This window comes from Hippopotamus amphibius, chromosome 8, assembly GCF_030028045.1.
Source record: "Hippopotamus amphibius kiboko isolate mHipAmp2 chromosome 8, mHipAmp2.hap2, whole genome shotgun sequence".
In the NCBI taxonomy this organism is placed as follows: domain Eukaryota; kingdom Metazoa; phylum Chordata; class Mammalia; order Artiodactyla; family Hippopotamidae; genus Hippopotamus; species Hippopotamus amphibius.
Genome location: NC_080193.1, coordinates 18,925,861 through 18,940,429, shown reverse-complemented (window position 1 = coordinate 18,940,429; position 14,569 = coordinate 18,925,861). Strand labels below are relative to the sequence as shown.

At 46.2% G+C, this 14,569-nt stretch overlaps 2 protein-coding genes across 14 annotated transcripts in view; one reads left to right on the top strand and one right to left on the bottom strand.

Moving 5' to 3' along the window:
- LOC130859527 (P2X purinoceptor 7-like) overlaps positions 1–9,599 on the bottom strand; it is a 48,692-nt gene extending 39,093 nt beyond the window's left edge. For all 3 annotated transcript variants that reach the window (XM_057747012.1, XM_057747013.1, XM_057747015.1), the window contains exon 1: positions 9,355–9,599. In XM_057747012.1, coding sequence (XP_057602995.1) covers positions 9,355–9,479 — 125 coding nt within the window. In that variant the 5' untranslated portion in view covers positions 9,480–9,599. The remainder of the gene's footprint in view (positions 1–9,354) is intronic.
- IFT81 (intraflagellar transport 81) overlaps positions 1–14,569 on the top strand; it is a 241,975-nt gene that overhangs the window by 115,117 nt on the left and 112,289 nt on the right. The window lies entirely within an intron of this gene.

The window sequence follows — 14,569 nt, the reverse complement described above, 5'->3', positions numbered from 1 at the left end:
TCTCCTCTACTACTGTTAACTCGTCAGTCCAGATCACCCTTAACTCTCACCTGGATCACCCAGTAGCCTCCTAAATGGTCTCCCTCCCTCCATTTGTAGTCTTACCTCCTCCTTTCTCTGCAGTACTTTAGTGGGAGCTTGGACTCTGGGTGAGATCCTTGGGTTCAATATTGGCTGTACCACTTACTACCTACGTGACCTTGTGTAAGTTAGCCTTTCTGAGTCATCATTTCTTCTTCTATAATTAGGAGATATTAGTGTTGTATTCAGCAGGGTTTCTAGTCCTAAACAACAGAGTCCACCCTGCTGAGTTTAAGAAGAGAAATTATCTAGAAAAGGCAAACCTATAGAATCAGGGAATAGATTAGTGGTTGCCTGGGTCCAGTGGGTAGGAATGGGGAGTGACCGCAGATGGGAATGAGGGATCTTATTGGGGTGATGAAATGTTCTAAAACTGGATTATGATGATGGTTGTACAACTTAGCAAATTTACTAAAAATCATTGAAGTGTATGCTTAAAATTGGTGATTTTATGATATGTAATTTATACCCCAATAAAGTTGTTAAAAAATAGAGGCAGAAATAGACTTTAAAAGGACATTAGGCAGCTCATATAGTCTCTCGGAGGAGGAAAAACCAGGCTTGCTGAGACGCTGTACAGGCAGGAACAACACCCAGAGAAGAGGGACTGTTCCAGAGAAAAGACTCTGCCAGCCACTGCCAAGCCCTAAGGCGGGAACTCATGCCAATAACATTTGGAAACGAGTACCAGAATCTTAGTCACTGCCATCCCCAGTGAGCTGAATGCCTGGGGCCACCCCTTCTACAGTAGGCTGAACAATGGCCCCAAAGCTATCAGGTCCTAATTCCTAGAACTTATAAATGTTACTGTATTTGGAGAAGGGGCTTTACAGATATGATTAAGTTAAGGATTTTGAGATGGTGAGATTATCCTGGGTTATCCAGGTAGACCCTCCATGCCATCATATGTGTTCATATAAGAGAGGGAGATTTCTCTCTCTCTCTCTCTCTCTCTCACACACACACACACACACACACGCACAGGAGAAAACTTTGTGAAGATGGAGCAAAAGGCAAGGTTGCTGGCCTCGAAGATTGGAGTGATGTGACCACAAACCGAGGAACACAAGCCACCCCCAGAAGGTGGAAGAGGCAAGAAAGGATTCTCCCCTAGAGCCTCTGGAGGGAGTGTGGCCCTGCTGACACCTTGATTTCGGCCCAGTGATATGATTTTAGATGTCTCCAGAACTGTGAGAGAATAAATCCTTGTTTTAAGTTACCACGTTTGTGGTTAATTGTTACAGCAATGACAGGAAACGAACAGCTGGGTGAGAGAACAAGTGGAGGCCCACATACTGCTTATTTAAAACATTTATTCTTAAAAGTCATAACAGACTTTAAAATAAAAGTGTTTTTTCATCTACCCTGACGTACCTTCATTATAACCGAGAAGGCCAGATTCAAATCTAGAATTCTTGGACTCCTCAGAATTCTGTGCCAGAATGTGGAAACACAGCTTGAAGAGGCCCCGGGCCCTGAGCTCTTAGCCCACCCCCCTTCTCATCTCACTCTGGCTCCTCCCAGCTCTGGGAGGACCTCGTGCACATGTGTACAGATGCCCTGCACTGTAGGCCCAAGCTCCCTCCACACCCTCCGCCTGCCCCTTGTCACCCCTTGATCTCCGGAGCATGCCTCTGGGTGCTGTGGTCTTCTCTCGCGAGGATAAATCTGGGAAAAGGTTAACGGCCATTTGGGAAGAGAATCCTGGGGTCCTGGATACCGAGCACGGTGGGATGGGGGAGTGCATTCAGTGGGCACCTTCTGCCCCTGAGGTGGCAGACTTCTAAGGGGACACCAGTATTTCCTGTATCATGGCATACACACCCTGCCCAATCTCGCAAACTCTGCGTATGATGGAAATGCTTCCACGATTAGATTGTACTATACAGTTGACCTGAAGATGGCAAGATCATCTGGGTGGGCCTCACGCAAACACACGAGCCCTTTAAAAGCAGAGAATTTTCTTTGGCTGGTCCCAGAAGAGAGGTCACATGTGTGAGACCTAAAAATATTATGTCATCGCTGGCTTGAAGATGGAGAGGGCCACACCATAAAGAATGCAAGTGGTGTCTAGGATCTGAGAGTGGCCCCTGGCTGACAGAGCTCTGAATCCCATGATGGCATGGAACTGAATTCTACCAACAGGAAGAATGAGCCTGGAAATGAGTTTTCCCCAGAGTCCCAAGGTGAGAATTCAGCACAGCTAATGCTTTGATTTCAACCTTGTGAGACCCTGAGCGGAGAACCCATCATGCCAGGCCCAAACTACTGACCTACAGAACTGTGAGCTAGTAAGTGGCAGTGTTTTAGTCCACTGAGTTTGTGGTAATTTGTTACGCAGCAGTAGAAAACTAATACAGCCCCGTAGGCTCCTTACTCCATAGAGAAGCTCCCGGCTAGTGGAAGGCCACGGTGGGATCTCTAAACGTGGGGTCCAGGAAGTGGTCCCTGTGGTGCAGATGAAGGCTGCTGCCACCCCATACATTCCTTCAGATGCATTCTGCTTGTGCCCACCCCCCTATGCTGTTTCCTGTGTACCGGAGTGTTGTCGCGTGGTACGTGTGTTTGAAAAGCTTGGGTCTCATGCATATGTGCTAGCTGCAAGGGAGGCTGAGAAATTAAGTTGTGACATATAATCAAGAGTGGAACCCATAACGTGGGATTTTCCCCATAGTCAGGCTGTTCAGATCGTGATTACACATTATGAGAACCAATTTTGTAGGATTATTTATAAGGATCGAACAGGCTGATACATGTGACAAGCGAAGAACAGAACCTGGCCCATGCTAAGCACTCAGTAGTACTCAGTAGGTGTTGCCGTGTTGAAAGCAGAATGCGTTCTCCAAAATGAAACTGTGAACATAAAACCCTTAATGTTTCCTTTGTGGTTGGAATTTTTCATAATAAAGTGCTGGCAGTGGGGTGGGGAAGACTCTTCTTGCTTTCTGAGTGTCCTCGGGATGAAGTTCAAGGTTGTTCACAGTTGGATCCCTGCTAGCTTTTCTAGTTCCACATTTACTTCCCCTTCTTTGGCATTTTGCACACCACTCAGCTGACACGTGCAGTCGTGTGAATCATCTGTGTAATCTGGTCCTTGCTTTTCCCAGCGGTGTGCTCAACACCCAGGAGGACTGGGAGATTCCTGCCCCTATGGAGCAGGGGCTGGAGGGTGGTGCCCAGAAGCCTGTGGTTACATGAGAGCTGGTCCACAGAGAAGCTTCTGCCATTCCACTGTGAGATGAGAAAACCAGGACAACAGGACAAGCTCTTCACAAAGCTAAAATCATTCCATCTTGAAATGACCATCTCATTTTTTTTAGACTATGTGCTTCTAGCTTTTGAAATGTTTCGGTTTAGACATTAAGGGAGGGATGCTGAAATACGGTAGCAGTCGAGGTGTTTTCACAGTTTGTTTGACATCGTTGACAAGGCTGTGTTAGTCGACAAGCTTGCTTCTCCTTGGTCTGGTCTTTTATGCCAGTAAAAGGCATCATCATCCACCAGGAAACCTAGAGTCATCTTCACCTTCTAGAAAATCCATGAGTTCTACCTCCAAAGCATAGCCCATTTGCCCACTTCGCTCCAGCTGCACTGCCCCAGTCTAGTCCAAGTCGCCCTCTTTTGTCATCTGGGTGACTCCAGCAGCCTTTTTACTGGTCCCCCCACTGCCACTCTGGCCCCCTGCAATCTCTAGTCCGCACAGTGGCCTGAGAGTGCGTCTACAAACATGAATCAAAGGGTGTCATTCCCCTGTAGAAAACTGTCCAGTGGCTTCCCATGGCATTGAGAAACCAGCTCCAGCTCTGGGCCCTGCCTACCTGTCTGACCTCGGCTCCTGCTGCTCCCTTCTCTCTCACCAGGTACTGGAACATGCTGTCCTCTGGCTGTTCCTCTTTTTTGCTTCCAGACATTTGTATTTGCTGTTCTCTTGGTCCCGTGTAGAAGGCAGCTCAGTTCTTCTCCTCCTAGAGGGGGTCTCCTCCTGATGTGGGTCTGCTCTGGACCCGTCCATCTCTATCGCATCACCCAGGGGTGCAGGGTGGGATGAGAATGTGGCAAACATCTTCGTGTTCCTGTTGCCCTCAAGTGGCGGAGTCTGCAGGGGCCATGCCTGGGTTGGATTGGTCCTCTCCAGCCTCTGGGACTCTTTCCACCTGTGTGGTGGACTCACTTCCACTCAGCAGGAGGAGGCCTAGCCACGCAAGTGTGTGGCCACCCTCCTGTGAAACAAGCAGCCAGCCAGGAGCTACATTTAATGGCCACAGATGAGCACAACAGCACCATCTCCATGGTGACAGACAACCTGAGGCTGTGCAGGACAATATTGCACCTGCTGTTTGCCCGGGTTGAGGCTGACTTGATGAGGGAGAAGAAGCTGTTTGAGTGGAGTTTGTTCTCTTACTTCTCTCTCAGCCTTCCCTGCTCTTCTGTATTCACTGGAAGAGGGAAAAGCCTCTGAGAGGACGGGTCTCCAGGGAAGAGGGAAATCTTCCCAAGAGAATACAAGTATCTTTTACTTTTCTGCTTTAAATCTTCCCACGGCCTCTCAACTCACTCAGAATAAATCCAGAGAAATCAGAGTGGCCTCCAAGGCCCTGAATGATCTGCCCTCCCTCCCCGACCCATGTTACCTCTCCAGCTCACCTACGACTTCTTCTTCACTACGCTGTTCACTCTGCTGCAGCCACAGTGACCTCCTTCTTTTCCTTGAATACCCTATCAAGTCCCCACCTGAGGGCCTTTGCACTTCCTATTCCCTCCATCAGAAACACTCTTCTTCCAGATGCTTCATGGCTTGTTCCCTCTCTTTGTGCTGTTCTCAGCCCAAATGTCTCTGTCACACTTATGCTCATTCTCTGACCTCTTCCCTGATTTATTGTTCTTTAAAACACTTAACACCATCAGACATTTTATTATGTCTCTTTGCATTTTTGTATCATGTCTCTTTCCTCCATTAGAATATAAGGCAATGAGTTGCCAGAACTTGTTTCACTCACTGTTGCCAAATGCCTAGTGCCGTTGAACAACAGTGTCTGACTCATAGTAGGTCCTCTAAAATGTGAGGAATGAATACACAGTGGAGAAAGACAAGCTCATGGGATGCTCCTCCCAGCCTGCATCCTCATCCTCCACTTGCCCTGGCCAAATCAGAAAGACAAAGAAGAGCATGGTGCAAAGGAAGAATGATTGGCCAAGGGTTGAGGAGGCCCAGTGCCTGGGCTTTCAAAGCCTGACAGATAACTACTTTAGCAGTATGGTTTGTGGCTTAAGAACATTGGCTTGGGATTCAAGTCCCTTTCGAAACCCACTTTCTAACGGGATGATTTTTTAGAATTTAACTCCCTCTTTCATGGCTTCCATTTCCTTATCTGTGAAATGATGAAAAGAATACCGAAGTCCCAGCACAGCAAATGAGATGATATAAATAAAGGCAACAATAGAAAGAAGTTATCTTTATTGTCATTCAGGTGTTTGAATCTCAGTTTTGCTGGAGTATAATCATCACTATGCCGTTCTTCCCACCTCACTGAGGCCAGAGGATGAAACAGAACGTGGGTTGGAAGAGTATGTGGAATTCCAGGAGCTGATTCTCAGAGGCAGTTTCTGTTGAGAATACCAAGGTCCCAGCCTTGACAGTAACTTGGGTCAGAGTCTCCTCAGCCCAGGTGCTGGGTTGAGTCAAGCCAGAGATAGAGCTGTAGCCTTCAGAAGCCCCTGGAATTCCTGGCTTTTGGAAAGACCTGTACTGGATGTTGGTTTCTTGTCTGCCTCTTCCCCCCACCCCTGCTCCTTTCTTTTGCTGCTTCTTCTGGTGGCAGAATTCTTCTTTCCTAAGGAAGAGCCAAAGGATATATGGTTCAGCTCTGCCGCCCTCTCCCTACTTCCTGCCACAGGAACCAGCACATGATCCAGGGCTGGCCAATCGGGTGACACCATGCCCCTAGCCACAGGGAGTGGTTCGGGGATGGATATGCAACTCAGGCTCAACCAGTCAGTCTTCCCTGTGACTTTCCTGCCAGAGCTACCAGAAAAGACTTGTTTGTTCTTCTGGGGTTGCTCAAAGGGGAGGATGTGAGGATATGAATGTGCCGATTTGCTACATAGAGCCTCCATTCAAGCGGAAAGCCACATAGAGCCACGATGTGGAGAGAAGCATAAATGGGGGGAAATGTGGGGAGAGAGACCCAGCCCCCACAGTATGACACATTTTGAACTTTTGTAACCATCCATGTCTGAGGACGGCTCCGTCTCTTCCACTGCCCAGTTTTGTGAGAAGAAATCCCCGTGTGGCTTGGTGGCTAACTTGATGTAGTGTCCAGACGGTTCTAACACAGTCCTTTTCAGCATCCTCTCCACATGCCCCTGCAGCTCTGGAATCTGGAGCTATAGCTACAGCCCTTGCCTTTGATTCAAATCTGAACCCGATTATGAGGGACTGTGAAAAGCTGATCAGGTTCTTGTCTTATTTCCTCTTTGGGCAGCCCCTGCCTTGGGCCTCCCTGTCTTACTTCATTTTCCTGGCTCTTTGCCTTTTCAGCCAGAGTATGGACAGCCTCTGAACCCAGAACCCCATGGCCAGAATCCTTCACCTGTTGCTGCATATCCTGATTACCACCTAAGCCTGTCTGGACTTCCACCTATGGTCCACCCCAGTCCTAGTTGATGCAAACTCCCTCCCCCAATCCCTGTGCATCATGGATCTACCCATTTCACAGATGGCCAAGCTGCAGTTGTACCAACTCGAGGCCTCCCAGAACAATTTAAGGCAGCATTTCCCAAGCTGTGTTCTGTGGGACTTCATTCACTGAGATGTAAATAGATATAACCATTAACATAGAGGGAAAAAAAAGCAAAGCTGGCAATATTTTTTCTTCAATGTTATATTTTAAAATATAAACAGTCGAGAAGCATTTTATATGCTTCTAATAAAGTCAGCACTTAAGGTAAAATTGTGTCTTATCAAAATTGCCTTTGGTAAATCCTTAAACACAAAGCATAACAAACAGAACTTCTACCTCCCAATGAGTTTATCAGAGCCAATTTTTCCTTCCAGCTCTGGAACAAGTTGCTGTTTTTCCAGTTTTGCTCCTGGTAAAGGTGAAGGAGTTGGCTTATTTTAGGGGGCATGTTGAGTGGAAGATGGTGACATTAGGGTGGCAAGATGCCCACTCTGTGAGAAGCGTGTGGGAACAGAGACCTGACCTAGGGAACCCCATCTTACGCTTCCTCTGGGACACCCAGTTGGTGAATCATTGCGGTGTTTAAATTGTGGTCTCTTTCCATGCTCCTGTAGAACATGTACAACTGAATTTGAGGGAGTTAAATGCTTGTAAGATAAGATTCCACCATGTGAAAGAAAAATGTTTATCATTATAAGGTGTTCTCATAATAATCTTTTCTTATATATACAGTAATCTTCTTTTAGGACATTGCATGCCAGACCCAAGAACACCAGGAAGCCACATCACAATATGGAATTGTGATATGTGATCTACGTATTGATTCGTAAGGGAGCATTTACCATGTTCTTTATTATGTATCCTGTGACATCTGGTCTAAGTAATATGTCTTTAGAATTTTAACATACATGCTTATCATTTAATATTTGTTGCACAGTAAACATATGACTCAAATAATGATAATCCTAATAATATCAGATGAGGAACCAAGGTTCAAAAACGTGAAGGATTTTTGAGTCCACATTTCCAGATCTCAAATCCCAAGCTTAGGCGTGGTTACTTTGAGGGTCAAGGGAGAGAGTGTATATGAAAGTACCTATTATATTTTAAAATATTACTTTTTAAAAATAGCTACCATTTGTGAAGCTCTTACTCTATGCTAAGCATCGATAAGGGCTTGTCATGCCTTTTCTTGTATACTTATCATAACAACTCTGAACAGATGCAGAAACTGAAGCTCAGAGAGGTTAAGTGACTTGGTGAAGGAAACTTAGCCAGGTTTATGAAATAAGTGGCTCTCACCTTTAGCTGGTAAACTACACTGTCTCCCTAATAGATGCAAGGGTATCATCAGCATCATCGCCATCACAAAGAACAAGGGGGCATTAGCCATTAGGGAAATGTGAATCAAAATCACAATGAGAGTCTCACTCGCTAGGATGTCTGTCATCCAAAAGACGGACCATAACAAGTGATGATGAGGATGTGAAGCAATTGGAACATACATTGCTGGTGGGAATGTGAAATGGTGCAGCTGCTGTGAAAAATAGTTGGGTAGGTTCTCAAAAGATTAAAAACAGAGTTTACCAAGCGATCCACCAATTCCATTTGTAGGTACATACCCAAGAAAACTGAAGACGTGTTCATACAAAAATGTGTACACAAATGTTCATAGCAGCATCGTTCATCATAGCCAAAAATTGGAAAAAAAACAAATTTCCACCCAGAAGTGGTATATCCATGTAATGGAGTATCACTCAGCCAAAAAAAGGAATGCAATAGAGGTACATTTTCCAACATGGATAAACCTTGAAAACATGATGTGAAGTGGAAGAGGCCAGACACAAAGGACCACATAATGCATGATTCCATTTATATGAAATATCCAGAATAGGCAAATCCATAGAGACAGAAAGTATAATAGATCAGTGGGTGCCTGAAGCGGAATAGAAGGATTGAGAGTGATGGTTAAGGGATATGAGAGTAGGTTTCTTTGAGGTGATGAAAATATTCAAAAATTGATTGTGGCGATGACTGCACAATGCTGAATATACTAAAAACTACTGAATTATACACTTTAAATGAGTGAGTTGTGTGGTATGTGAATTATATCTCAATAAGCTGTTAAAAAAAAAAAGAGCAAGGAGAGTCTCCCGACACTGCGGAGGACCTGAAGTTCATTTACAGGTCTGCTCCTATCTCCTCCCCTAAGCCGTGATGACTCACCTAGATGCCAGCATTGTCAACAGGCATGCCCTGAGTCCTTGACTCCTCCCTGCGAATCCAGGGTGTTGCCCTGCATTTTCCCACCTTCCCCAGGCATGCTCTTCCCCGCTCACCCCAGCAGACTTGGGTTAGAACCCAGAGCGTCACCTTCCCTTCTGGTGGCTTCTCCCTGCAGCAGACTGGCACTGCCTCCTCCCATCTGCTGCTTCCTCCCCTGACTCCCACGCCTCCCCAGCTTGCTGTGAGACTTGTGTCTCAGATTTCAAAACCACAGGGAATTCAGGATGTGCGCCAGAAGCTGGACCTTGAGGTTTTCTGTGCTGCCAGCCACTGCAGAGATTTAGGGTCATCCCCACAGCCCACTTACCTAATGTAGGAAAAGAACAACACGTGGAAGAACCACTTAATGGTGCCATAACTCGTGCTCTGGATCCGGATGACTTTGTTTGTCTCATACTGGGAAACATCGTTCCAGCTGCAGCAGGTTGTCATGGTGAGAGGCTCAGTCTCCACTTGGGGCTGGACCAGGGCTCAGCCCTCCCAGACCAGTCACAGCAGACCCACCAGTAAGAGGAAAATGAAACGTCCTGATTCTTAGCAGGAGCTTTTAAGTTTTTGTTCCTCCAATGATGGCAGAGTGGGGGTGGGCCCTGGCAGCTGCCCAAGACGTGGCTGGAAATAAACAGGAAAAGCCAAGTCCTACAGGCCCAGCTGACAGATGTCCCCGCCCCAGCTGGCCTCCCCCAGATGCCTGCACAAAGATGGTGTTCAAAGGAAGGGCATTTTAAGAATTCTGCCTTATCCCCTTTTTCCTTTCACTTTTTTATTTTTTAATTTAAAAAAATTTTTGTGTTTCTGTGGCTCATTTCAGTTAGGGTAAAGGGGCAGCCCTTCAAATGTCAGGAGACCCAGTGCTTCCATTGTGCCTTAGTAAAGAGCCTAGATCTTTCCATTGCCTCAAGCCCCACTCGGAGACTGATTAGAGACTGATTAGTTCATTTCTACAATCCTTTATTCAGCCCCAGGTGAATGTGAACCCTGGATGAATGAAAGTCTCCCCCCCTTTCTCCCTCCCTCACGTCCTCACAACACTCTGGTCTGTAGAGGAGGAGTTAGATTTTCTGGGGGCTGGGTTTGGGGGAGGACTTTATTTCTATGCTGAATATTTCCTGCCTGACCCTCTAGATCCACTTTCCACTCTGCTCTATGCCCCTGGAGGTCAACCCATGATCTAGCCCAATCAGCCTAAGATACAAACCTGCCATCCAACAAAATTAGGTTTATTGACCCATTCAATGAGGGCACGTACATCACCAAAGAGATAGATTTATCATCAGATTCTGGGGAAGGTGGAGTTTAGATTAAATGTAAATGAAATCAAGTTTTCTTCACAGGTTCAGAGCAAAGCAGTTTTATATAAAATGGTGAACTTCAGATCTGGATTGCAAAGTGGACCCAGGGCTCTGTTTTCTTGGAAGCAATAAAGCTAAGAAAGTTGTCAATTGTTGTTTCCAGAAACCCATTATCTGAAGCTCTGCACTTGAGCTGCAAATCGGGGCTGCTTCTTTGTTTCAAGATGACTTAGAGCCTCCAGACAAAACAGGAACATTTCATTCTTACAAATGCAATTTCAAATAGCAAAGTTTCTGACAGTCTGTGATTTTAGAGGATGACATTTCTCAGTGAGTAACAAAGCAGCAGTCACTTACTGGAAGATGGGGGGTATTGTCACCTTCCAGCTACACAGAAATACTGTTTCATGTTCCCTCTGCCGTGGACATTATCCATTTCTGCTCTTCCTGCCTGCTAAGTAGCCAGGCAGATTTTTCTTTTCCAGTCTGAGCTAATTTTTACTTTCTCACCCATGGGAGCTGTGTCAGGGGCTCCCTGACCTCCCAACTCCCAGTTCAGGAAACAGGAGAGAAGGAGGACAGTGAGGTCGGATATGAATTTTCCAGGCTTCTCTCCTCCCAACTTCACATGGCAGGGCTTCTGGGCACCCCTCCCTCCTTGCCCCTTCAGGCCCAGACTCGGTAAGAGCTCCCTGCTGTTGCCAGCCCCAGGCAGCTCACCACCCCTTATTGCTTTTTCCATTAATTAACTAATTTATTTATTTATTGGCTGTGTTGGGTCTTCGTTGCTGCACAGGCTTTCTCTTCTTTACAATGTGCAGGCTTCTCATTGTGGTAGCTTCTCTTGTTGCGGAGCGTGGGCTCCAGGGCACATGGACTTCACTAGTTGTGGCATGCGGGCTCAGTAGTTGTGGCTCGTAGCTCTAGAGCACAGCCTCAGTGGTTGTGGCGGGCAGGCTTGGTTGCTCCGCGGCATGTGGGATCTTCCCGTGTGGGAAGACATTCTGGAACCTTTTTGAAACCTTGAAAATGTTAAAGTATGTGGGCCGAGCGATGGGATTCAGAATGTCCTGCTTGAGCAGTGGAGGAACTGAGGGTGCGGGGCGTGGAGACTAATATCACCCTGTTTGGTCCTGAGGGATGGCTGGTTAGCCAAAGACGGGTAAGATTCCTCAGAGGAGGAACAACCTAAGACAGGCACAGCCGCAGAGGGGCCAACAGGGGTGGTGCATAGAACTTTCCTTATATCACCGTGTTTGGCCCTGGAGGATGACTGGTTAGCCAGAGACGGGTAAGATTCCTCAAGGGAGGAACAACCTAAGACAGGCACAGTAGCAGAGGGGCCAACACGGGTGGGGCACAGACCCTTAATCCTTTTGAGAGAGGTCTCCTGCCCCCAGGGCTGTTTTGCTCTCCACCCCCAGCTCAAATCCACACCTGCTCAACTCAGACCCAGGAAGTAAACAAAGATAATTGCCTCAGTCATGTGAGGCCTTTGATTGTTTATGAGTGTAACCTGAGAATGTTAGCCCGCGAACTCAATAAAAGCAGCCTGGGATGAGTCAGCGGGGCTCTTGATCCGAGAGGTCTTGAGCCCCCCGGTCCCACTTTTCTCTTCAGTCTGTGTCTGTGTCTTCTTCAAGCTTGCGGCACCCGTCACTCACCTCGAGTCGCCGAGCTGGTCTCGGCATTCCCGGACCAGGGATCCAACCCGTGTCCCCTGCATTGGCAGGCAAATTCTTAACTCCTGCGCTACCAGGGAATTCCGCTTATTGTTTTTTCTTAACTCTGCCCGCACCTTTGTAAATCATCATTAGTTATCCCACTGGAGTATGTCATTGCTTTCTTGCTGGGACTCTGAATGATACACTTATCTTCATCTGTATAAAGAGGAAGATCCACAGGACTCCTATTAGGGCAGGAAAGCTTGATGGTTAGAACATAGGTGCTGAGGGACTAATTGCTTAGCTTCTAATACTGGTGTTACATGTTACCACCTCTGCGACCTTGGACAGTGCTGGTCATGCTATTCATTCATTCATTTCCAAAAGCACTGGTTCCTAGCGATATAGCAGTGAATAGGCAGATAACTCAAATGTCCATCGACAGATGAATGGTTTAGAAAAATACGGTCTGTCCATACAATGGAATATTGTTGAACCATAAAAAGGGATGAAATACTGATACAGGATACAACATGGATGAATCTTATAAATATGATGCTAAATGAAAGAAGCCAGACACTAAAAGGCCACGTATTGTATAATTCCATTTATAGGAAATGCTCAGAACAGACAAATCACTTCAGTATTGCCCTTGCCACCACCCAAAGACATCCATTTCCTTCTAGAGTTTCTGCTGAACTGTTACACTGTTCCCTCGTGCTCTTCCCCCTCTGCTTCCTCAGCCCTCCGTCCACCATTCTCCACCCCCTCCCCCGCCACCACTCCATGGATACTGTTCTCGATAAGCTTATCAATGAATTCTCAGTTGCCAGGTTTAGTGCCTATATTGTATTTCTTATTTTACTTGACCTCTTGGACACATTCAACACCCTCGCCCGCTCTCTGCTTCTTGGAGCAGTGTCTTCCCTTGATCTCCATGACTGCCCTGGATCCCACCTTCTCTTCGTTTCTCATGTTTACCTCTGTGACTGTTTTTCTTATCTTCCTATGGCTCTCTTCTCCCCATAAATGTCGGTTCCAGTGAATGATGTCTCAGCATTTTAGTATTTCTATCAGTCAGGAAAGGACAGGTTATGCTGCAATAGCAAACAACCTCCCAAATCTCACAGCTTAAAGCAATGACAGTTTATTTCTCATCCACGCAGTGTCCATCGTGGGTCACCCAGAAGGTTCTGCACATTGTAGTTAACTCAGAGACTAAGACTAGCGGAACAGTCAGTATCTTGAACTCTTGAATGAGCATTTAAATGCTCTGACCTAGAAATAATGCACTCCCTTGTGCTTCTAACTCACTGGTCAATACTCATCACTTGGTCCCAACCAACACCAGGGAACCAGGAAGTGCAGTCCCACTGTATATCCCCCATGTACCCAGAAACAGAAGCAGAAGTATTTAGTGAACAGTATCAATAACTTTTGCATCTCTTCGCTGGAAAATTTGATTCACGCCCATTGTTTTAAGAATCACCAAATGCTAAAATAAAAGTGTGGGAGGAGCACATGCGTATATTATATATGCCATATATAGCTAGAAACAGGTCCTACTGTGTAATTAGGGGGCAGTGCACATTAAAAATGTAGGTTCCCTTATTCAAAAATGAAGAATTTCAAGTTGGCAACAGCAGGGCATCAAGCCAAGCTCAGGTCCCTTCTAAGCGTGGGTGCCCTATGTGACTGCACAGGTCCCATGTCCATGAGGTCGGCTATGTGTGGAGGGGTATACAAGATCATGGTTTCTGGGGGGACTTCCCTGGTGGTCCAGTGGTTAAGACTCCGCACTCCCAAGGAAGGGGGCCCAGGTTCGGTCCCTGGTCAGGGAACTAGATCCCACATGTCGCAACTAAAAGATCCTACATTGCGCTACTAAAGATCCCACATGCGGCAACGAATATCCCACATGCTACAAGTAAGACCCGACACAGCCAAATAAATAAATAAATATTAAAAAAAAAAAAAAGATGGTCCCTGGGGAGGGAACAGAGGGGATTAGTCAGTGTCAAAAGACTTACTTATCACCTTTCTATGAAGTGTTCTCCACCATATGTATGCATTACTTAAAAAAAAAAAAACTGATAGATTTTTTTAAAGATGTATCTCCAGACCAAACCTGCCTTTTGAGCTCCACACCTGTAGTCTATGAACCTCCAGGCCTAAATATCCTGCAGACACTTCAAATCACAACTTCAAATGGAGCACTTTCCCATAAAATAATAGTGTGAATAAGGAGTAAAGAGAGTGAGAGAGTGGAGACAGTAGATGTGGGCTATTTTCCTGTAAGCTTGGCTACGTGAGAAGAGGGGTAAGGGTGCTGCTTAATGGGAATCGTAAGAGTCAAGGGAAGATTGACAGGGGTGGTTAAGATGGGAATATTTGAGCCATTCAGAGATGCTCAAAATGGAATGTGAAGAACAGTGGTCTGTTTCTTTGTGAAGTCGGAACTCAGGTCATGAATGGAATGGAGATTGGAGGGCTTGGGTGAATTTCTCTTAGTTAAGGGGGTGTGTGTGTGTGTGTGTGTGTGTGTGTGTGTGGTTACAGGTCAGAA